At 38.6% G+C, this 24324-nt stretch overlaps 2 protein-coding genes across 4 annotated transcripts in view; one reads left to right on the plus strand and one right to left on the minus strand.

Annotated features, from left to right (window-relative positions):
• Positions 1-125: 125 nt before the first annotated feature.
• kmo (kynurenine 3-monooxygenase) lies at positions 126-15404 on the minus strand. Of its 3 annotated transcripts, none has more exons than XM_030748718.1 (16): positions 15295-15404; positions 14943-15067; positions 14597-14666; positions 14314-14411; positions 13615-13704; positions 12871-12919; positions 11819-11906; positions 8254-8419; positions 8066-8137; positions 5117-5238; positions 4450-4597; positions 4311-4368; positions 4138-4220; positions 2845-2946; positions 2694-2753; positions 1332-1478 (listed from the first exon to the last, which is right to left on the minus strand). In XM_030748718.1, the coding sequence occupies exons 2-16, from the start codon at positions 15003-15005 to the stop codon at positions 1332-1334; spliced, it is 1416 nt and encodes a 471-aa protein (XP_030604578.1). In that variant the 5' UTR covers positions 15006-15067; positions 15295-15404. The 3 variants fall into 3 exon arrangements, with proteins under 3 accessions (XP_030604579.1, XP_030604578.1, XP_030604577.1); XM_030748717.1 differs by having other exon boundaries at positions 14943-15070; positions 15295-15380; XM_030748719.1 differs by lacking the exon at positions 15295-15404 and having other exon boundaries at positions 126-1478; positions 14943-15005.
• Positions 15405-17976: 2572 nt separating this feature from the next.
• Positions 17977-24324, plus strand: part of ide (insulin-degrading enzyme) — a 29278-nt gene continuing 22930 nt past the window's right edge. Inside the window, exons 1-9 of the mRNA XM_030748652.1 lie at positions 17977-18122; positions 19474-19658; positions 20148-20355; positions 21320-21489; positions 22447-22569; positions 23158-23270; positions 23452-23614; positions 23790-23882; positions 24020-24111. Of these exons, the coding sequence (XP_030604512.1) occupies positions 18037-18122; positions 19474-19658; positions 20148-20355; positions 21320-21489; positions 22447-22569; positions 23158-23270; positions 23452-23614; positions 23790-23882; positions 24020-24111 (1233 nt within the window). The 5' untranslated portion in view covers positions 17977-18036. The remainder of the gene's footprint in view (positions 18123-19473; positions 19659-20147; positions 20356-21319; positions 21490-22446; positions 22570-23157; positions 23271-23451; positions 23615-23789; positions 23883-24019; positions 24112-24324) is intronic.

The raw sequence follows: 24324 nt of genomic DNA on the forward strand, positions 1-24324 counted from the left end.
CTTATCTTATAATAAAGCCTGGAAACAGGAAACAGCTTGCCTAGCTGTGTCCAGAAGCTGAAAATTTAACATTTACGCTTGTTGCCAGAGTGCAAAACTGATCAGTGAGTTTCATAAAGGTCAAATAAAAGTCCTTAAAACCACTCATGTTCACTCATTTTATATACCCTATTGCCCGGTGAGCACAGCAGTACATTTGACAGCTGAAGAAACCAGCCAGACTCTGAAACAAAACAGAGTAAATACAGTAATAGGCAAAAGTCTTGAGCCACCAGAACAAGTGGCAGGCCTGAAAAAAAAAACTGTACAGCCAATGAACAGTGTTTGTAAATCATGTCCTCAAGAAATACAAGAAAGAAAATCCAGCAAAGACCTGACAGGACCTGGGAGATACATCTGACCCTTCAATTGAGCCATTTACTGTTCACTGAAGCCTCATCAGAAATGGTCTCAGTGGAAGGGTGGCTGTCAACAAGCGATTCTTGAGGAAGGGAACCGGAGAGAAAAGACTGAGGTATGTCAAATTACACAAGAACTGGACTGAGAATCAGTGGCAACATCACTCTTATTAAGTGATGAATCCAAATTTGAAATTTCTACTTTCTTGAAGCAGTGTGGCACCATCAGGCCTAAGAAAATGGAACAATAACATCCAAATAAGAGCTTATTTGAACTGTACAGGCTCTGTTGTTGCCTTATATACTATAGGCACAAGGTATATATGTTTTAGCACATTTGAATAAATCACTGCACCTATTTCTCATTTCATAGAAAAATGGGTGACTCAACACATTTGCACAATACTGTATATGTATAAACAATTGCAAAAACATCAGGTAAAATAACTATTAATTGATAACTTCCCCCAAATGAATTAATTTACCCTTAAAATACTTTGTATCAAGTAGAGGTCATTGGGGACCATGAAGACAAAAAAAAAGAAGAAAAAAAATCTGGTGATATCCATGAGCTGAGGTAACTTTAATATGTCATTCCTGTGTAAAAGCAGCTATAGGTAAACTTACACACAGGCCTAATACTGACATTTTGTTTTCACATTAAAACTTGTTTAATAATTAAAACCCCACTGTTCTGATTCTAATCATTGTCGTTTAAGCACTGATTAAATAGTGTAAGATGTTCTTATCAATCATCAGTGGTTTAAGTGAAGGTAGCCATTATTAGAGTAATTTGCCATTACTGGGGCCATCACTGTGAATTAGACAATTCAGTCAAAATGTAATTAATATTTGGGTCCCTCTCAGTTCTTTTCTAGTGTTTAACTCTGCAGCCTGTCCACCTGTCTGTCAGATCAGCAATGATGCCCATGCTCAGGGTGTCCTGAGAGCCACGAGCCTGTCCCACATTTCTTCAGCAGAGACGATGAGCTTGCTGAGATCTGGAGGATGTTTAATGAGCAGATAGGAGCCTCCCAGAACAGCCCCGACAGCACTGAGCAGCAGGCCACGGTTTATCACCTGTGAAGAAAGGAATAGATAACAAACCTTATTTGAATTCAGTTATTTGTTTCTCACACATCACACAAAGGTTTGTAAATTGCTTCCAATTTGAGGTGCTGTACAATTAGTCTCTCTAAAGCAGCTGCAAGGAAAACACCCAGGCTTCAGGTTTCCCTGGAGCTCTATGGCAGCACGTAAGATTTTCCAAATGTTCAGTTTTCAGCTATTCTCAACTGAGCTGTAAGACAAATCAACACTTATTGGGAGGCTTTTTTAACAGTAGCATAAGGTGAAACAGACAGTGAAACTGAGAGCAGAGGAGCAAAGGAATACTAGCATGATCATAACTGTCACCAAAAACCTTTAGAGTCTAACAATAACCTGAAATCAAGCAGTTGAACATAAAGTTTGAGGCAAATGTCTTAAGCCCCACCTTTCTTTATATATATTTTGCTAGGAAAATGGCAGCATTTTACTGAAATATGTATGAACATATGTGGAAATACAAATACAGTAAAGAAGGCAAAAACAGAATTTATATAGTTTAAATGAGCTTAAAATTCCTGAACTCAGGAATAGTTGTCCAAAGTTCTTTGGATCTTGGCTGCCTTTTGTTCGTTATCCCTTGAGGTCAGCTGTACTCGAATTATTCAAAGGTCAGTGTTATGTGGCTTAATAAACCTCTGAAAATGGTCAGGTACAAGGACTGGAGTGAAAACAAGTGAAAAAGCAGCCAATGCCCACAGAAAACCTTTGAAAGACCTTCAGAAATGCTTATTAAATATACTGCTGGATATAGTATTTCTTTTCTCACCCCATGAAGGTCATTTCACCATTTGCCTACACAGCCCTACGGGCTCAATCAATTTACAAGGGAGGCTGTGAAAATCCCTGCTGTCCAACTGTCTATTAGAGCAGAAGCTGCCAGCACAGGCCAAATCAGACAGCCCAGCACAGAGCCAAGGACTCACTGTCTTATCTCCAGCCCAGCGAGAGAAATCAGAAATATTTCTCTGTGCAGGTGAGCTATGTATTAAATGGAGAATTGTTAACTCAGAGCCACGGCCACCTTTAGTGCTGCTTCTGATAACACTGTCACTTCAAAAGAGTCCTTAATTACAGCATTATATATTTATATCAAAAGGTATGAGAAGTCCCATCAAAATTAAACCGTATTCATGAAAGCTGAAATGAAAGTGCAGTGAAAAAGCACATTTTCTCCAAGTGTTTTACTTTGTTTTGCCAGTGCCACTGCTTAACTGCTTCATGGTATCTGGTCCTAGTGAAAGTGACCTAGAGACAAGAAAGGAGAAAGAATAGAAGGTTTGGGGGTAGACAAAATAATGTGGCAACAGCTATTATTCATTACAGACATCTAACTTACCATCGTGTAAAGTGGAATTATTGCCTTTGGCATCAAGAAGTGGAGAATGTTATCAACACGCTTTCTGAAAATGAACCATTTGGAGTTGACGTGCGCTCGCATCTACAAAACAATGTAAAAAATGTGTTTGTGAACCATCCGTCTAACTTGTAATATCATTAAAACAGAGCCATATGAGAAACTCCAGACTTCCTTCTTCACGCTTCCGGGTATAACCACAGCACTGGGAGAGCAGGAGTGTTATTAAGCTAACACAAGCTGCTGTCAGTTTTAACTGCTTTAGCAGTTACCTATGAAAGTGGGACTTTTAATGTACTGAAGGTTAGGGAGCTGTTCAGCTTCAGATAATTGTAGTCAGCATATTTAGAGTTTCTTATGCCTGTGAACAGCTTTTCTACACATCTTACAAAAGGTTTTCAGTTGTCACTTCAGTGGAAATACCTCTAATGGTTAGTTTTAGGTTAATTAGAATGTATGGTTCTAATTAACTAGTACTGTACAAGAAGTACTGTACTGAGTATTCTACTCTTGTACAGTACTTCTGGGTAGTATCAAGTTATGCTTGTCCATTTCTATTTGTTTTTTACTATTTAATAGCTCTTGTAACGACCTGTTTTTATACTGTGGTTTTGTTACTTTTGCTTACAGTTGTGGTCACAAGTTCTCATCCACTCCTCACGGGCTTGAATGTCATGATAATTTTGGGCTTTTAATGAGTTCTTTGAACGGTTCTTTTTCCAGGGTGGAATGATTGTACAGCATAAATATTTCATAACTTTAAAACCAAGAATTGGGTGCAAGTTTGAATTTATTTAGATTTTCTCTAATCCACACGGACTCAAACATACACATACAACCCCACTAATATTTGGTTAAATGTCCTTTAGCAAGTTGCACCTCAACCAGATGCTTTTGGTAGCCATGGACAAGCTTCTGGCATAATTCTGGCTGGATATTTGACCACTCTTCTTTGCAGAATTGGTGGAGTTCATTTAAATTGGCTGGTTTCCTGATACAGACCTGGCTTTAAGCATAGTCCACAAATTTTCAGTAGGAGGCCGGGGCTTTGGAAGACCATTCCTGAATAGGTCAAAGAAATCCTTAAAAGCCCCAAATTACCATAGCATTCATACCCATGATGAGTGTGCGCAAACTTTGACCACAACTGTAAGTAAGAGATGCTAACATTATTCTATTATCACCCATCCCATTTTTTGTGTTAAAGTCAATGCATCTAAAATAGTACAAGTGGCCTGTTATGGCTAAATTGGACATTAAATAAATCTGGATTACTTCAGTGTAGTTGTACATGGCCAGGTCTGCAATTGCATGATCATCTGGAACCCGAACTCTGGTATACTCAGGCAGAACTGCACCTAGAGGGATGCACAAAGGATGGAGATCCTACTGTATGCTCAGCTTATTTTCTGTCTTCTTTAATCTTTGGTCATTTAAAAAGTACTTACTGAAATCCTCATTGAACTGATCCATTATTTCATCAAAGACAATGCAGTCCTCAAAGCCCTATAAAACATGAATGGATGAATTAGTTTCTGCGTTAATACCCTTCTGCCTTTTTTCTCTCCTCCATTTAGCGCTACTTACAGCGTTCATCCCCTGCCCATAGAAAGGCACTACTGCATGGGCTGCGTCACCCATAAGGACACACATGTCACCGATGTGATATGGGTTGCATTTGACAGACACCATGGCCTGTGCAGGCAATCGGAAATAATCTCTCTGGAGAGTGTTACTGCAACACACAAATTGAAATTCAAGAATTACAAACCTATTTTGCACAATTTAATTTGACAGTTGCAACACAATGTTTTTTTTTGTTTGCTGCAAGACTAAAAACAACTATGAGCTCTCTGTCTAAATAAACAGTCAAACTGCAAAATGGAAGCTGGCATTCAGCCGTTTATGCCTGAGCTCTCTGAATAAACTCAGCCCTGGGTGGAAATAAGTGAAAGAAAGCCTCGAGCGTTTCTACACCTCATGCAGCCCCTCCCACCTCTGGCACACACAGCATATGGTTCACCTCAAATTAAAGCTCACCTCACAAAATCCATGTAACTGTAAGTCTGTAATTTCACACTTCACAGATCAGAACTATGGGTGTGGCTGGAACTGATGAGGTGATGGGGAAAAGGGCGGGGGGGTTGAAGACACTTTGGCAGGTTGGAGGAAGTGATAACAGCAGAGCACAAGGAAAGAGGAAGCAGAGATGGGGGATTCAGGGAGATGGGAGGGGAGTGAGAAAGTCACTTACACTCCTATTAGTGGGATGGTGTCAGGGAAGTATTTTTGGAAAAACTCAATGACTTCATCTCCTGTGGTGATCTTCTCAAACTCTTCAAAGGGCATGAAAAGCGTACAGGTGAATGTCTTGTCCTAAATTGGAAAATAAACAGAGTGCATCGAGATGTTAGCTCTCAAATCCACTGTGCCACTCTTGACCACAGGATGCTTCACATGATTAGCCCACTGTTCCAGCAGTGCTGCATGAGCACCAAACTGTTAGCATCATGTCAAGTAATAGATCTAAATGAGTGATTAGACTATTAAGTGTTTTGCCCATTGCCACTTTGAAAAGTAATCAAATAAAAAATTTAATTAAAGCTATACACCCATGTTATCTGTGTGCCAACATGGTAGCCAGCACTAAAATAAGCAAGTCTTTATAACAAAATTTTAATTCAGGAAATGTACGAGGATATAAGCATTAAAAACAAAGTACCAAAAACAGTTATTTTGCTGATTCAGAATAATATCTAATTACGTTCTCTATTTATCAATCGTGCTAATGCTGCTGTTAATGTGAAGCTAACTATATTTTTTAATACTGCCAGCTATGCATTCTGCATTTGTTCTTATTTTAATTAATCTTAATATGCAAAGTAAAACTGTTAAATAAACATAGCTATTTGATGGATTCACCGCAAAAAGAAAAAAAAAAAAGATTAATATTAAAATATCAAAAGATGCTAACTCTGTTAGCATAATTGATCTTATATAGTGCTACAAAAGTATAGCTAAAGCTGAATGTCATTACTTTTACATATATTTGGTCATAAAGCATTAGCTAACATTTTGGCTTTGTGATTATACCAGTTTTAAAACTTATCCTCTGGGGACCGTGAATATTCATAACCAAAGTTTAGCAAAGATATTTTTCTATAAGGAAATGCTGGTGATTGTAAGGTTGATAAAGAGTGGCAATCCACTGAATAATAGTTTTGGGAATATTCTATTTAACACCAATGTGGCTGATGAACCTACTGACAGTCCAACAAGGTCTGCCACACTAAGGCTTTGATTATATTTTCTGCATCCACAAGTCCAGTAGGGTTCACTCAGGTTCAAGGTGTATAAATTTTGTCATCAGACAGTGAGCGCTAGGGTCCATGCAGGCATCCACACAACGGCCAATTTTTTGTGACCAGGCTCATCTACGGCAACGTCACATTGCAATGCACCAACCGTGCATGCACCACAGGCAGTGGACTCCAAGCAGACTTCAAAACCTCAACAGGAATGACTACTCAGCCATCATGTCTCCAGCTATCTGTGGCCGTGTCCGCAGCTAATAGATTGGAATAAGCCATCAAACCTGAAACTGAGTTAGCATTTTGCACTTCTAGTTCTCTAATCTCAAAGTCAAAATGCTTGAAATAAAGTCTATGGTCAACTTAAACCTTGCAGTATTCTGCAACATAAAATATGTAAGTAAATTAGTTACTTGCATATCTGCTGGAAATTTTACATGTCCCAAAAAAGTTATTTGCTAAAAAGTGGCTAAATGAGGAAGCAGATCACATCGACTGCCTAAAACACAGGAGCTTAACGGTGCTGACGAAGTCATGCAGCTGTGATGAGCTCTTTAATAGCTGTTAGCATTTTACCTTTGAAAATTTCATTTACGCTTCAATAATCCCAAAAATTGTGCTATTTTTGAAGTTTATCTTTTTGAGCCAAAGGATACATATTTTGTTTCCCACAGAACCTTACTTCCTGCAATTATCCAAAACCTCAAGGAAAAAAATCCTATTTTTATCAAGCGAAACCAGGAAATGCTAACCTTCAGGGTTGACAGTCAAGCCTGGCATATATAAAAATGTGCTCTCAAGACTGTATCGTTACAGAGCGAATCCTGAGATAATGCAGAAACTGTATTGTAATGGAAAATGATAACAGCCAATGAGATATACTGTGAATGATCATTAGGCTTCATAGCAAACTGGGGATGATGAAGAGAGTGATATTCTGTGAATTATATATATATATATATATATATATATATATATATATATATATAAATAAATAAAGTACCCCTTCCTTTCTGGATTTTAAGTACTATAAGTTCAAGTCCAGAAAAGCCAAAGGCTGCTGTGGGTTTCCTGAGATAAAAACACTCACATACAGGTAGCAAAATAAAAAGCTGGTCATTCCCAAAGCTTTTGTTCGTGAGACCTTACACACTTAGAAACAAATTAGCAGCCTCTGAAAAATGCTGCATCCTGCGGTCTGCTATATACAAGGTATTTCATATATATTTGGTTTAATTCATTTTTCACTTGATTTTATGAGTCTGAGCAAGCTTCCCAGAGCAAGTGATGGATGTGTGTGTGTGCCATTATCTGTTCATGTTTATGTGTGTGCAGGTGCCATCATCACAAAGTCCTCCCTGTGGACATTTTAGCACTGTTACCATGGCATCCACAGCAGGAAACTTCTTTTTTTTTTTCACAGCCTTGTTAAATGTGTTTCTGGGAAATGGGCAGTGAGTGACAGTGTGAAGGCGTTCCAAAGTCAGTTGCCTTAACTTAGTCTCCTTTAGGTGAGCAAAAGAGTTTGTGCTGAGTCAGCCATGCAGGCAAATCATTATGGGATTAACCAGATGAAGAAAACACAGAGTGTGTCAGTCAGAGAAAAACATGCCGAGGCACAGGCGAGGAAGAGGACACCACTGCTATGTGAAAAGTAGGGTGAACCTCAGGGTGCCAAGATATGTTGTACTGTAAGACTTCTGATGAGTAAGCTTCTCGTGGCTATGAAGTGAGCCTAATTAACTCTATGAGGACATCGCAGAGGTCAGTCAAGTGTTTTTTCCCCCAAAATAAGCAGCAGTAACTTCACAAATAGATCTTGAATTGCTTACTTCATGGATATAGTTTTCATAAAACAGCAAAATCATTGAAGAGGAGACGTTCGCACTTACCAAGTTGGGCAGGGCAATCATCATGAATGTGTTTCGTGGCCAGATGTGTAGATAATTAGGCTTCATAGCAAACTGGGGATGATGAAGAGAGTGAGGCCAGCACAATTTAAATCAGCACAAAGATAACTGTAACTGAAGCCACAACTGCAGCTGAATTTTCCAGAGTCAGATACTAGCACTGTGCTGACCTCTCCATTAATGGGTGGCATGGTGAGCTCCATGTAGCCATGAGGGATGTAGGTCTGGCTGTAGTCAAAGCGGCTGCGTCGAAGGAACTGCTTGCGGATGGCAGAGAAAGCTCCATCGCACCCTACAATCAAGTCTGCCTTGGCCTGCTCCTTGGACCCGTCTGACCTGAGAAACACATCAGCAGCATGACAAATGAACTCTACTAAAGACTGATTAACTTGGAGATTATTTAAAAGGGCTAATTGCTTCCCATGTGTATGTCTAAGAGCTCCTAACACAAAAAATACCTATAAGCATTGAGCAAAGACAACTTATCAGTTCCCCATTAGGCTTACTGGAAGCAGTGTCCCTTTGCCTGCAGAACTGTCAATGCAGGTGATGTTTGGCTTTATAAACAACTATTTTCCTGATGCTTAACCTGAGAAAATGTGGTAATTGCTCAGCCCCAAGCCCATTAGCTTAATGAGACACAAATGTAATATTGACTGAAAGCCTGAGTTTACTTAAACTGTAGCTTCCTGAATGCTCAATTAGGTATAGCTAAAATCAAATTTTTAATGAAAAGAAATATATTAAAATTACAAATTCAGAGTTTATAATTGTTTTCATGTGGAGATTCAAATCAACATCCTGGCTCCTATGGAAATAAAGCTATTCTACAACATGCTGATCATTTAGTGGTCATTGACAATTTTACTTAGATAAATGATGGTAAAAATAATGAACTGTTTTGCAATTGCCTATAAAGCTTCTGGTCTGCTGTGCTGCATGCAAAGTGTTACTCACTGGTTCCTGGCCTTACATATGACCACACATCTCATGCTGCTCACAGGACAGCGTGTGTAGGTGGATACTAGTTCTGCAAAGTTAACTACTTCTGAATATTTTCTTGGCAACTCATCTTCCTATTTAATGATCCTTGCAGAATACAAAATTATATTTAGTGTTGCCAAATTGCTTGAGCATCATACACCAGTAATCAGTGTGGCAGAGTGCAAGTTATTTAAATGCATTTAATTATTTTTCAGCCCATTGTATTCATCTGTTTCAGGTCATTCTTCTATGATGCAGTGCTACACAGTCTGAACTGGGTCTTCAAATAACTCTCAGTCCACCTGAAAATGAGTGTATGCATGCTAAGTTAGCTAGTCTTCAGGGCTACATGCGTCAGCAAGTAAACCACAAAGATGCTAATACGTTAATGTGGCAGAAGTAGTATAAAGAATAAAAATTTAAAAAAAAAAAAAAAAGGAGGCCAAAACTCCCAACCTCTGAGTAAATCGTCAAATACAGGACTGTTACCCAGGAGACTGGTGTGTATGGGGGTCCTGTGTAAAACTAGATTCAATTTAGTCTAGTTAAAGTTTAGCTGGTGAAATTTAATGATAACATTACACATCATTTACACACTATTTTCAAAAAATTAAAAAGTAAAAATTTTAAGTTAGGAAATTGTACCATAGTTTGTGGACTCTATCATGAACTACTATCAAATTATTTTGTTTTTGGGGTTTTTTTGACAACAAAACTGCATTGATAGATTTACTTTAAAAAAAAATGCAGGTTTGAGTTAAAGTAGATCACTTTGTTTGTCAATTTGTCTTAGAAACTCTTTCCGGCAGAAAGGTCTAAGACAAATTTCAACACAGCTTTTTTTTTTCTCCCCCTCTACTTGCAAAGCTGTTATAATCACACTTTTGCTAATTAGCAATACACACACACACACACACACCACACACACCAATGTCCTTTCATTTTACATGTACTTTGTCATAAATTAAAGTGCTGGGCAAATCAAAGCTGTGGTCCGATAGGCGTTGATAGTCAAAACCAGAAATGCCAACTTCTTGATCATGCAAGAAGACTTTTTTAGAGTTTACCAAAGCTATTTTTTTATGGTGAGTCATCTTTTGATGAACATGAATGCCATCACAATATTTTACAGTATTCCTTCCAATAGCCTGAGGTTAAGACAAGAACTAGAGTGGCGTACTGACCAACTGACCCGATTTCCATCTGTGGCATGAAACTGAAAGCATGGCTAATAAAGATAATCAAATCTTTCACTGGGTTGCCATATATATTATGAATGCACAATGTTAAGTTAGCATTCATTAATAACAGACCCCTGCAGGGCTGGCAGCAGGCCACATGAACTGGACAGGCAACCAGCATTAACAGGGGGGCATTTGGCTCAAGTCCACTTTTCTTTTCCATTTTCCATTCACACTCATAGTCCACTCAGGGAAATGCAGCCACAGTTATAAAAGTGCAAAAATATCTGTTTTTGTCTATGGATCAATGAACCCATTACACACAAGGGCAGCTGGCTGTGATTCTCAAGTAAGGTCGTGCTTCAAAACTAGTTCCACATGCTGATGAATGACCTCTTAGTTTCAAAGAGGCATGAAGGGTTACTTCCCATAATGTGACCTGCATAGGCCCATCCGCTCAGTGTCCTCCTCAGTCGTGCTGGTTACCACGATTGCTGCAGGAAGCATTAAACTACTGTAAATTGAACAATTAAAGTGAGCTTTTGCTCAGTTTAATTGTTTAATTGTGCAATAACTTACCAGCAATGTGTATGAATTTGTGTAACTTATAGTTACTTCACACTGAATACAGATGGGTGCTTCACTGTCATTTCAACAATTTCAGCTAAGTGGATTCATAATCGTTAATGACCAGCTTTAAAGCTGTATAATTATCTAGTGCATAGTAAATCTGATAGCATCTGCTTTCCCAATGATGGGATGCTGGTTTCATATTCTTTAAATTTATCTGTTATTCCATTAGCAGCACTGCAATAGACCGCTGCATGGATTCTGCAAAGAGAGGTCATCTGCATCTACATGTTTCATGCTGATGGCTCTCTGCACATTTCCCATGTAGTATGGGAGGATGCAACTACCACAGCAGCAGCAGGTCATTCATGTGCTTTTAATTACACAAGCTGGAGAGAACAAATATAACCTGCCACAGTTCAACCACAGCAGAAGGGGAGAGACGTGCCCTGGATGTGTAAGGGGTGTGGCTGCGTGACGTTCGGAGCCTCGAGAGCAGACTTCATTAGATCAAAGCGTGTTTAAGAGCACTGATTTCACAGCGGCTCATTCTGGACCACATTTAATGAAGTACCACTAGGGAAACAAATGAATAAACAAACAGGAACAACAGCATAGACAGCAAATGGATTTTTACACATTTTAGATAAGGCTGAATACAATTTAGGACCCTGTGATCAAACTGAGCAGAGTTTGCGCCCCTGCCTGCTGTGTTAATAATTTACTGCATGGATACATTAATCACCACGACTAAAAAGACCCAGAGCTGTTTCAGGATTAATTGAGTTGTAAATTGTGTGTCACATTTACCTCAAGGAGAAGCAATTACAAAGCAACTAATAAAACGTCACGCGTCAAAGCTTCAAAGACAGCACGTCGTTCACCCTCCCCAACCTTAACATGTACTGGGCCCCAGTCCAGAGTTAAAACAAAGAATCCCAGCCTGCAGATCCGCTTCTTAGGGAACCCCCTGCATGTATGGGTGCATGTGACTGTTTACCTGACAAAGGTCATTAGACCCGTTTCAGCATTCCAGTCCTGCAGTTTGTGGTCGAAGTTCATCTTTGTGTTTGGATACGACTCTGCCGCTGTGAGAGCAAAATGTTACAAAGAGAGCTTATAGCACTGATGCAGGCGTGACACAACAGCAGCAGTTTAACATGACCGGTAAATATTTCATTAAAATTATCAGGAAACTTTCAGCCGCTGGGGGAATATGGCCCTGTGGCAATCAGCATGAATCTCATGAACACCACAGCACAGCACACAGTGGAACTGGTTTTGTGAAAACCTGTTTCAGGCTGCCACACTTTCCAAAATCTCTTTATCGCAGCGTTAACTCCAGAAGCCTGGATGGACCCTGATAAGAGTGACGGCTTTGCAATCAGCCTCTCTTTCTGCACGAGCAGGAAATCTAATTAAATGCAGACCCGTGCTGTCGCACATTATCTCCGAACGTACGCCGAGGCTCTTCATTAAATATTCGGCAAAATCCTTTTTAGCTGAAACACTAACATATCCTCTGACGTCGCGTGACGCACTCAGCCAGTTTGAAGACTTGTATAAAGCTGGTGCACCGCAGGCGTCTGCAGCGCTCAAAGCTCAGCTCAATAACAATCAAACAAAATTAGGACAACTGTTGAAAAAAGGGGTATAAACTTTAAGAAATAAATCCACTAGTATATGTCTGCATCACTTTAATCATTAAAGCTCATTAGTGAGCATAAAGTATTGAATGTCATGACATTTAGTTGGGACTTCTGTCAAATACTGATTAACTGAGGTGCTCTACTTTAAGTTAATCTACTCTTGAACTGTGTGTGGAAAAGTGTGGTAAATGTGCCATTTTAACCTTTATGTAAAAATGTCTCATTTGAACACCAACTGCCATCCAGGCTGCAGGTCTGAAAGGGGCGAAAACTGTCAAAAATCACATGTGGACTCATTTCCTTGTGACAAAGATTCATTGTTTGGCTGATAAAAATTTCCATTTTGGTATGACTGCTGCTCAGTAATTCATCTCACTTGCAGAGACACTATTTATGCTCTTACCTGTTAGCAGCTCTTTGTTCAAATTGGCTCGGTCTACCGACAGGATGTACTGAAAGGAGAACAATCTGTAATGTGGTGCTATTGTACAGGTACAGCTTATCAACTCTGTTCATTTCCATATGGGAACAGGAAGTCTCTAGGGTTTAGGCCACCTGCCTCTGCTTTCACTATCTGCACTGTATAATTTAGCTTTTTTTCCCCAACCGCGTAGGTCCCCACAAGATGAAGAATCCCTGCCACACTGTTGGCACTCCAATTAACTACTTCTACTACTACACACCCTAAAAAACTGACATTTTATAAAAACAAACAAGCCTCCATTTTGTTGGTCTCTATAGCTGTTGTGTGATAAAAATTCAACTCTGACTGCACTGCCTGTCACTTGTAGTTGTTGTGTGTGTGTGTGCGTTTGAACACGCGTGAGGTCTAACAAGCTGCAAAATGAATAATTCATGTGCAGGCCGAATCTGTATATATGAGGCAACTCTTACAGTATGTTTAGTAACAAACACACACTTGTCTAATATTTTTCTGTAGCCTAATGATGGGAAATAATGGAGATGCTGTCAATTAAACAGAAGCAGTATACATCGTACATTTAAACAACATATTATCTGCTCATTTTTCAGTCTTTACAGTGCAGTTCAGTTCATTTAGACTTTTTTTGTATTGCTTATCTAAGTATGAGGCATCACAGAAATAGAAAATTTTACAGACAGCAGTAGTACACTTGCTAAGGCTCACCTGGCCTTTCTTGCCATAAGGAATTGGGGACTGTTTCCCATTCAGTGAATGGATCATTCTTGCTTGCATCTGGATTCCCTGGGAGACAATCTGAGCGAGAGAGAAAAAAAGAATGACTGCAGAACATATTTAATCTTAAAACCGGGCCATTAGGATAAGTAATTGTGTATAATGTTGTGGTCTGCAACAGAGAAATCTCCACAAAAGTTAAACAAGGACAATCAATGGAGAGCCAGCTCGTGCGTGCAGTGACTCAGCGTCTGCCCTTTAGAGTATATGTGAAAACCTGGTGAAGCGGGCCTTATTCTGTCGACCTAAAAAAGTCATGCAAGTGTAAAAATAAGGGACTGATCCAGAGTTGTCTCATGACGTGATCAGTGCAGCAAATTTGGAGCAACAAAAAGGGTCACCGAGCTCAGATGGCCAGTATAAAACATCTTGAGTGGAGTGTGAGCAAAAAAAAGGAGAGTGGGACACTTCCTGGAGCATGGCCACATACTGTATTTAATATCTCATTGCTAGAAATAATAAAAATAAAATAAAAAAGGTTTGGCTATATGCACTATGGTCTATAATATGTGGTTCAACAGGTCTTGAATACTCCCCTCATTTGAACCAACAGACAAGCAGGAAAGGGTCTCCATGCCCCCTGCTGTGAACTTGGCCTCACCTCCACTTTACCAGTTAAACAGTGAATACCTTCTCTTCCAGTCCAACATGTTTCAGTGCTTGCCGGCCTCGATGAGACAAGGCCAGGTTGATGCTTCTCCCCTTCACAACTTTAGCTCGCCGGATATCTGACCAAAAAAAAAAAAAAAAAAAAAAAAAATCACATATTTTACACACGTGTGTAATGTTCAGTAACACTGTAGCATTAGTGTGTGGGTGTATTTGTCAGAGAGTGGTGTGTGACAATATTAATAACTAAGAAATGCAGGCTTAAAAAAAAAATAAATAAATAAATAGAGGCTTTGAATTCTACCTTCCCGACTTTCAAAGAGTTCCACATCAAAGCCTCTGTTGGCAAAGAAGCAGGTATTCAGTGCCCCGACCTGAAGAGTGGAGAGAAAGTTTGTTGAAGGTCTTGTAACAATCTCAGTTCTGCACGGTCATATATACACACATCATTATCTTGTGACTACACACTAATATTATTTCTGTATAGTGCACTCCCATTACTAAACACTCTTCTCCCTTAAAAATGCAAATACACTTCCTAAGCCACACTGTAGAAGAAGTGTGAAAGTCACTCCCACACATAAAGACACATGCCATTGAAAAAAAAAAAAAAAACACATTAATATCTCACTCTGACTTTCTCGTCTTACCAAACCACCTCCCACCACTGCTACAACTTTTTTCTTGGTCTGTCTGGAAGCTGATCTCTCCATTGTGCTCAGGGTCCGATAGTGGTGTGACCCGCGAAGAGTCCGGTTCAAAGTGATTTATGAGACTGCTGAGTTAAGATTTAAAAGAGGAGGAGCGTTTTACTTTCATAATCAGTTCCCCTTTTAAAGCAAATACACGCAACGGATAACAGGACTGTCCAAACAGTGTTAGATACTCATCTCTGGTGTCACAAAGCCTAAACCAGACATCCCTTTGTGTGCTTTTATCCAAGTTTTTTCAGTTGCATAAGTTGAATTTTATGAGAAATTCCCCTAAAGTGAAAACACTCACCTCACATGCAAAAGCCACTAAAACCCACTACAGATCTTCCTGAGCTCAGTGAGTTCAGTGATGTTACGTCTGATAATTAAGCCCCGAGGCCTGTGTCGCGCAAAGGGGGCGTTTCCAATTGAAGCCTGTGTCCAGGCCTGGATTGTGTTTTCAGAATATCACGTGACAAAAGCCAAACGAGGCCCCGTTTTTTTAAATCGCGTGACTGCCTCATTATGTGTGATTCGAGTTGCTGAAAAAGACGTGGGAAATAGAGGAAGTGCTCTGGGTGATCTGAGGTGAGTCTGATCAGAAGCACCTGTATCCTCACCTGTACACATCAGAACTTCACTTTCAGCGCGCCCCTGCTGCTTCAGTCTGTGAGAGAGTGTTTTCTAAGGCTGGGGAAGTTCCACCTAAAAAGAGGAGTCGCCTGAGCCCCAACATTGTCATTTTTTTTATTTGCGAATAAAAATCAATAAAGCACCCCCCACCTCCGCCCAAGCACTTCCTGTAACTGTTTATCCACAAACACACACACGATCAGCATAGATCTATTTAATCTGGTTTTACAATAAATCAAATGGAGATTTTGACATGATAATTTCGTAATTATGCTAAAAGATTCGCCAGTCAACATGTAACATAACAATAGGAATGCTGTACATCAAATGTCCAGCAATGTTCAGTACTCCTGAATGAGCTGTTAAACGGGGCTTCGTGTGAAGCAGTTGGCCGGAAAGATTGGACACATCACGGGGTCTCATCATACAATCAGTAATCATGTGTGCATAAAAGTACAGAGCAGGGGAGGGTGTCACCTGAACTTATAATGGAAGAGGTGAGTAGAGTGACTGATCGGATTTCCTGGTCTAACAAATAACGTGTGTGATATATATATTATATATATATATATATATATATTATATATATATATATATATATATTATAATATATATATATATATAATATAAACTAGAAATCTGTCGCCATCTAGTGGCTATAGGTTGACAGTGCTTTCACGAAATGACCACACCAACTTTTTTTTTTTATTATTGAGGAAACAACTTGTTTACAAATACAAAGAGAAAACGAGAAACAGAGCGCAGAATGTGAAATAAAGTATGACAAGGGTATAGGCTTCTACAATAAATACATTAGTACATTGTATTACGTTATGATAAATTATTCAATTCAATTCGATTCAATTCAATTCAATGACTTGCAATATTCATATGTGTTTACAGCGTTTTTGTTTGTACTCTTGTAAATAGTGGATAAATGCAGCTCTATTTCCCTAACCAAAAACTGTAAAAAAAAAAAAAAAAAAAAAAAAAAGGGTGAAGATGATGAAAATTTACATTTGCCAGATATAATAATTAGATCGTAAGCCTTTTGTTTGCATTCGTATTCTTTCCATGAAAACCAAAAATAAAATGCTCATACGTTAGTGAAAATTTAGTATCAATATTACAAATTGTAGTTATTACATTCTTTCCAAAATTTTCTTGTGATGTGACAATTCCAGAATAAATGACTGATTGTTTCTAAATTGTTTCTCTTTACAGAACTTACAGTTGGGGTCTGTTGTTTTATATATTTCATCATGTATTGATTAGTAGGATAAATTCTATGCCAAACCAACCTATAATATCGTATTCAAGGGCTCATGCAGAGACACCACACCAGCAGGGGGCCCCCAAGTGCAATAGAAATTTCACACGAGACACGTTGGGAATTTTTTTTAAAAATTAATTTAAAATAATAAAATTAAATCCTTTATTATTTTATTTTGTGCGTGTACTATATCAGTAGTAATGATGTAAGAGAAAGTGAAATATTCTGACAAATATGTTAACAGACTGACAGCCTAATGCTACTGGTTGAATCATTTTCACCGGCAAAGCTGGTGTCAAGTTCATCCTGTGTGATGTAGATCATCACAATTATGTCTCAAGACTCGTCAGCTAAAAAAACAAAAGAAAAAAAAATACAGAGGGAGGAAAAGGCGGCGGAATAAAGGTGTGCTTCCATGGATGATTACATTATCAGTTATGTATCATAACCAGTAATAACATTGACGTTAGTGAAATAGATGGGACAGACCAGTAAAGGTGTGGCAAGTTTCCAGAGAACAGAACAAACAGACATAGACAGAGATTTAAAATGAAGTACAGTGTGTTGAAATGAAGTACAATAAACACATAGCAAGCATAATTTGCAAAGTCATATAGGCGTATATATAATAATTCAACTGCAAGATTATATATATTATATATATATATATATATAATATATATATTATATATATATATATATATATATATCTATATAATATATATATATATATATATATATATAAATATATCTATATATATATAATTCTTATATATAAATATATATATATGGCCACATTCTTTAGCAGCTTTATCATTTTTCACTGAGACAAAAGACTGGAAACTTGATCTGTCACGCTAAGCGTGAAAGGAAATCCACACGCAGTCTGTTTAATCGGTATCCGAATCAATGACAGTGCGCGATAGTCTGACCTACTCTATACAGTTTGGCGCGCCGTCGCTATATTACTTCTAAGTATATGGCTATCTGATTGACGCTGAAGCGGTCCAATACATCAGTGCCAGAATGTATTACAGATTTGACAGCGTGCCGTGTTGAGTCGCGCTCTGGTCTGCTATCGATTGCTTGCGCCTATTCAAAGATGGCGCTGTAACAGCCGAGGTTTGTTTTTCATGGGTACAAAGTATGTTTAAGTGCATTAACCAAACGGCCCAGTTAACGAGACATCTTCAGGCAGCAGACTACGGTTTCTGTCTTAACCGACCTTTTAGGTAAACGTTGTCAAGTAAGTGTTGTAACTTTTAGTGAAAACTAGGTGAATTATTTTCACACCAAGCAGCGGGCTGCTAAGGTTAGCAACCAAACTAATCTTAGCGGCTCGAGCCGGTTTTCTGATCCAGCTAACCGGACTAGCTAAAGTGTTAGCTGTTTCTGTTGAGTGTTTGTGTCCCGGGCTTCCGTGAATAATTACAAAACACCTTTCAACCTGGCGGAATCAAAGGTTGTCAAAGAGTTAGACGAGAAATTCCGTTTCCCACTTGGTTGCTTGCTAACTTTTCCGAAGCCTTTGTTTCTGAAATAAATAAGCTAACGCCAGTTTCCTTTCTGCCAGTCGGATTAATTTATGTCCTCCGGTGAGTTAGCGGAGCGCACTGTAATCCCCGCTGTGCTCAGTGAGAGGCAGGTGTGTTCGTGTTTTCAGTTTTCTATATAATTTTCTCTCTTTAAGTGTCTTTGCTGACTCGTTCACTGTACGTAGCTTTTTAAAAGTCGCATCTACACCGGGGGAAGTCATGAGAACTGATTATCAAAACTGTGCTGCTGGTTTCGTTAAAATTATATTCCCAAAACAAACTGAAAGATGTATAGTGTTGTATTAAACTAAAACTGTGCTGTACGAGCCATGTGTTGCCCAACACCTCTAGTGATGCCATGTGTGGCAACTGCGTGAGTCACGGCATCTGTTCAAACGCAGAGGGTTTATTCATTTTTCTGTATACGGCATTGTGCAAAAGTATTGAACCACCCCTCATTTCTGTATATTTTGCTTCCAAAGAGTCAGATTTTATTTATTGTATACATTTTTTTAGTGGAAGGGCGGCTGTCACTCTGTTTCCCTTCTTAAGGAATGTTAAGGTATGCAAAATTACACAAGAACTGAAAAACAGTGGAAATATGAAATGGTCTTCTATAGTGATGATTCCAAATTTGAAATTTTCAGTTCAAATCCTCATCAGTATGTATGGAGGATGTTGAGAGACAACAGTGTCTACAGCCATCTGTAAAACACAGTGGAGGCTCTGTCATGGTTTGGGGCTGCATTTGAACCAGTGTTGTGCTGAAGAATAAAGATGGTCATACCAAATTTTAACTTCTAAGCTCATCAGAATTGTTTTTGCACCTGTTTCAGTTAATGGCTGCACCTAATTCCCATTTCCCTGGTAATAATATAAAGGAATGAGGGGTAGTTATTGCACAGTAGTATGTGTGGCCCTATAGTATGTGTACCTGCATTTAGAGGAGACTTTAGTGCTAAAATCTCCTTTGGTCATTATGTCAGGATACATCAGAATATAATAGAGTCTTAACTGGAAGTTTCTATTTTATTTTCTTTGCTTGCAGGCTGGTGTCATCCCTGCCACTCAGAATGACTGACCCAGCTGTGAGGAGGGTGGTTAGTGATGTCATTCGCTCGCCCGAGGACAAACGGGAGTACAGGGGCCTGGAGTTTGCCAATGGTCTGAAGGCAATGCTTATCAGTGACCCAACCACAGACAAGTCTTCAGCTGCTTTGGATGTCCACATAGGTAAGTGGGTATTCATTGCTGCTGTCCTGACTGATGATTTGGATGATCATTTGGAAAACAGAAAAAAAAAAATTTTCACATCGTAATATACCTGTGCCTTGCAGCCCAGTATAATTCTATGCTTAGAGTTCTCATTAGTTGCCAAACTTATTTTAAGCTTTGGATGGGTATTTTTGATGTGTATCTTCTGGTATTTCTGTTTATCTATATATAAAATGTTGTTATGTACTTACCTGGTTTCTTTATTATATATACAACTGTTGACCAGCAAATTGTATGTAATTGTTGTGACTTACATCTTTAAGTTCTTCCTAATGGTTGCTTTGAGGGTCTGAAAAAGTATAAAAGTCCCATGACATTGTTTTGATGTGTTTTCATTAAAAATGGTGAATAACTTTGAAATTCACATTTGTGCATCTGAATTTCAGTGAGCAAAGAGATGCAGCACCATTAACAAAATTTCTCTGCAAATTTCTCCTCCATTTACAGGTTCTCTGTCTGACCCACCAAACATTTCAGGACTGGCGCACTTTTGCGAACACATGCTGTTCCTGGGAACACAGAAGTACCCCAAGGAGAACGAGTACAGCCAGTTCCTGAGTGAGCATGCAGGCAGCTCCAATGCCTTCACCAGTGGAGAACATACCAACTATTACTTTGATGTGTCCCATGAGCACTTGCAAGGAGCATTAGATAGGTACTTTGATGTTCAATTGATGATATTAATTTTGGCAGAAACGTCTAGATGATTTATGATACATGATTAAAAGCTCAGTGGTCTTTGTTTTTAGGTTGCATATATGTTTTTCAGATTACAGGAGATATTTAATTGTCTGACTGGTTATCAGTATACAGTGTACACCTTGGGAGTCCTGGTGTTAATCCAAGAGACCCATCAGGTCATGGTCTGCATATGTTTGGTTACCAGATGAGCTTCATTGCACTCTCCTTTGTAACTGTCAGCATAGTTTCCTGAATGCTGGGTCTAGCCAACACGTGTTTCTGTGGCACAGGCTAATTGTTCTATTGTGCCACTGAATTGTGAGGACCACCTGGACTTCAGTGGTAGGAAAAAACTGTGCTGAGTGATCTGAGTTATTGATGATGACACCTTTTTGGAAAATAAAAGGATCATATGTGTCAGTTTAATTTTTATATCCTTGTAATATTCAGACTATATATTTGAATGTCCTGTTTTTTGTAATTATAGTAATGTACTGTAATGATACCAACATTTACAGGCCAGCAGGTTTTTAGGAGGTAAACAGTAAATGACTGAGTGTTTTGGAGTGTGCATTTTAAGTTTGCAACACCTCAGCAATTAAAAGTTCATAATGTATTTGATTGTTAAACAGCCTCGTGATGTGACAGGTACACTTACAGTGATTGCTTTTTACAGTATATCTGTAGCGTACATCTTTACTTCAACACTATCAATTTTAGTGTGTGCTTAGCATTTCTTCATTTGCATGGCAGTTGCTCTGACTTTGTACTCATGCAAATTGCTTTTTTTCATTTTTTAAATGGTCCTAATGTATAATCTTTATTTAATATAGACAGCATTGTACATTGTAGACACCAAAAATGCAGCCATAAGTCTCTGTGGTTATTCTACATACTAAAATGTACTCTTTGATAACAGCAGCCCTTTATCTTTGTAGGTTTGCCCAGTTCTTTCTGTGCCCACTGTTTGATGAGAGCTGCAAGGACCGTGAGGTGAATGCTGTGGACTCTGAGCATGAGAAAAACCTGATGAATGATGCCTGGAGGCTGTTTCAGTTGGAGAAGGCCACTGGCAACCCAAACCACCCTTTTAGTAAATTTGGAACAGGTAGAAACTGTTCTTGCCAGGCTACATTTTAATGCTGTATGATTACATTATTCATTCTGACTACTTGGTGCATCCCGTTTTGATTGTTGTGGCAGGTTGTCATACTTGTTATCATGTGCATCTGTGACTGGAGAGCAAATCAAAGGCCCTTCACATATTTAACCCCTTCGGTCAGGATACGGGAATTTTGGTGGGGGGGATTCATCTTCCGTCTACATAATCTTTTTACGTAGGAGATGTCAGAAAATGAATATTACAGTATAATCTATAACTAGAAAACAATGTACACAGTTGTGTATGCAGTGACCGAAGGGGTTGAACTCATTATGGCAGCTTTTTTGAGAAAGGCTTTTATTTTGTTAGTCATGTAACAAGTGATGGATGTACAGACGTGAAAGCGTTGCGCTCAGCAGACTAACATAAGCTTCTCCTGGCTGTTCCTTTTGTTGGTGAAAGAAAACAAACAAAAGAACCCAACCACTTGATTTGCCTGAAGTGCTACATGTAGACTCTGTTTCAAATAGTGCTCCATGCTTAAAATCAACTTGTTCATGCACTGGACATGTTTTTAGTGCAGCATTTAATTTTAAAAAAAATTGCTCAATTTCCCATGTTCTCAAAGTAACCGCTTCCTATTTTAGTTACTCTGAAGGCAGTATATTTATTTATTTATGTATTTATTTTAATGACAATGCTTGCATATTTCTGTGGCTGCATCCTTTGGATTCTACAAAAAAGAAGCGACATCATACTAGTATAGTAACCAATATTTGGTCAGTGCATTATTTCTGTGTATTTTGTGTTTTGTTTTTTTAAGTACATTAATGGATTGTAGTGGAGAGAAAAAAAAAACATATATATATAATCTCTCTATTACTATATATATATATATATATATATATGTAAAATTTCTTTTTTCTTTTTCTTTTTCTTTTTTTACATTTTCCCCCTCCATAGGAAATAAACTGACACTTGAGACCAGACCATCTAAAGAGGGGACTGACATCCGCCAGGAGCTTCTGACATTTCACTCTACATATTACTCTTCTAACCTCATGGGACTGTGTGTGTTAGGAAGAGGTAAGACTTCCTTGCTCATATATATGATGTTTAAATGTTGCAAAATCATCATTTGACCTTAACAAAGAGCAAGTCATGCATGTCATGTGTGAATGTTGCCAGAACTCTAGTATTTCAGGTTTTGTATTATACAGCAATACAATGAGTCATTCTCAGATCAGTTTTGATCCTGTATCTTGATGTCACTGCCACAAACAGAAAGACTTTTAAGATAACTCGTCTGGCTCGTTATGAATGTTCGTTTTCCATTTAAGGAAGTGGAAGTGATGATAGCTTTATGAGCTACTGGCTTTTCAGTACGTTCAGCCTGAAGTGTGCAGTCTTAACATTATTACCTCAGTGGTCTCTGCTGACATGTTTTACTGCCTTGTTTTTTTTTTTGTTTTGTTTTTTTGTTGTTTTTTTTTCTGTATGAATGAAACGTTGTGAGCATCTGCAAATTTGTAATGCTCAAGACTGAATGAAAGGTAAATGTTGTAGTTTAACTGGATCTCTTTTTGCCCTTATATGAGCCACTTAGTCTTTTTAAATTTAACAGTAAATTAAGTATGAAAATGCTTTTTTTTCCTTTTAACCCTTTACTGACAGAGTCACTAGATGAGTTGACATCCATGGTGGTTAAGTTATTTGGAGAAGTGGAGAACAAGAATGTGCCTGTTCCAGAATTCCCTGAGCACCCTTTACAAGAAGAACATCTCAAAGTGAGCCACTTACATCTCAGTCCTTTATATTTTTGCTGTACTGTAGCGTGTCTGTCAGAATGTTTTCCACTCTCATTATTGTGGGAACAGCGCACTCTTCTATTACCACAAATGTTAAAATACCAGATGAACAAGCTCCTTAGTAACACTTCTTTTGGTGTTGTTTTGTTTTCTGTCACAGCAATTCTACAAAGTGGTTCCTGTCAAAGACATTAGGAAACTTTATGTGACTTTTCCCATCCCAGACCTAAAGAAGTACTACAAATCGAAGCCAGGACGTTATCTGGGACATCTGATTGGTCATGAAGGACCTGGAAGTTTGTTTTCTGAACTAAAATCGAAAGGTAGTAGACTGCAAGCTGGTGGCAAACATAATTAGAACAAGAGAAATACACAGTGAAAACATCCTCGTAGTACTTAAAATGTACAGTAAAGTTATGAAGAGGTTTCATTTGCAATCATACAATGAAAAGGAAGTTTAAACTTGTTATTAAATTACCATGATAATTACTTTCTAAGGCTGGGTGAACACACTTCTTGGAGGCCACAAAGAAGGAGCCAGAGGATTCATGTTCTTCAACATCAAGGTGGACTTAACTGAGGAGGGGCTCTGTAAGTCATGAATATCACTACTTTACATGTACTGTACCTAGTTTGTGTATTTTGCATGCAATTATGATTATTCCTTATCATGTGAAGGTAGAAGAAATGTAATTATGTTTTGAGGCATGATCTGTGTGTCACCGCAGTGCACGTTGAGGACATAATCTTCCACATGTTCCAGTACATCCAGTTACTGCGTACTGAAGGGCCTCAGGAGTGGGTGTTTAAAGAGTACAAGGTGATTTATGTTGTCAGTTCAGCAGTTTTGTTTCTGAAGGGCAGGACAAACTTATTTTCTATGCCTCACTCTAAAAGCTGATGGTATTTTAAAAAGTCATAAGAAATTAGAATAGCATGTAGGTTGAATTATGTGCCCTTCGTAGACCTGCCTCGATGCTCTAACTGAATGTAACTGTTGTATGTTGTGTGACTTCAGGTGTTACACCTTTAA

Source organism: Archocentrus centrarchus, chromosome 15, assembly GCF_007364275.1.
Source record: "Archocentrus centrarchus isolate MPI-CPG fArcCen1 chromosome 15, fArcCen1, whole genome shotgun sequence".
Taxonomy (NCBI): domain Eukaryota; kingdom Metazoa; phylum Chordata; class Actinopteri; order Cichliformes; family Cichlidae; genus Archocentrus; species Archocentrus centrarchus.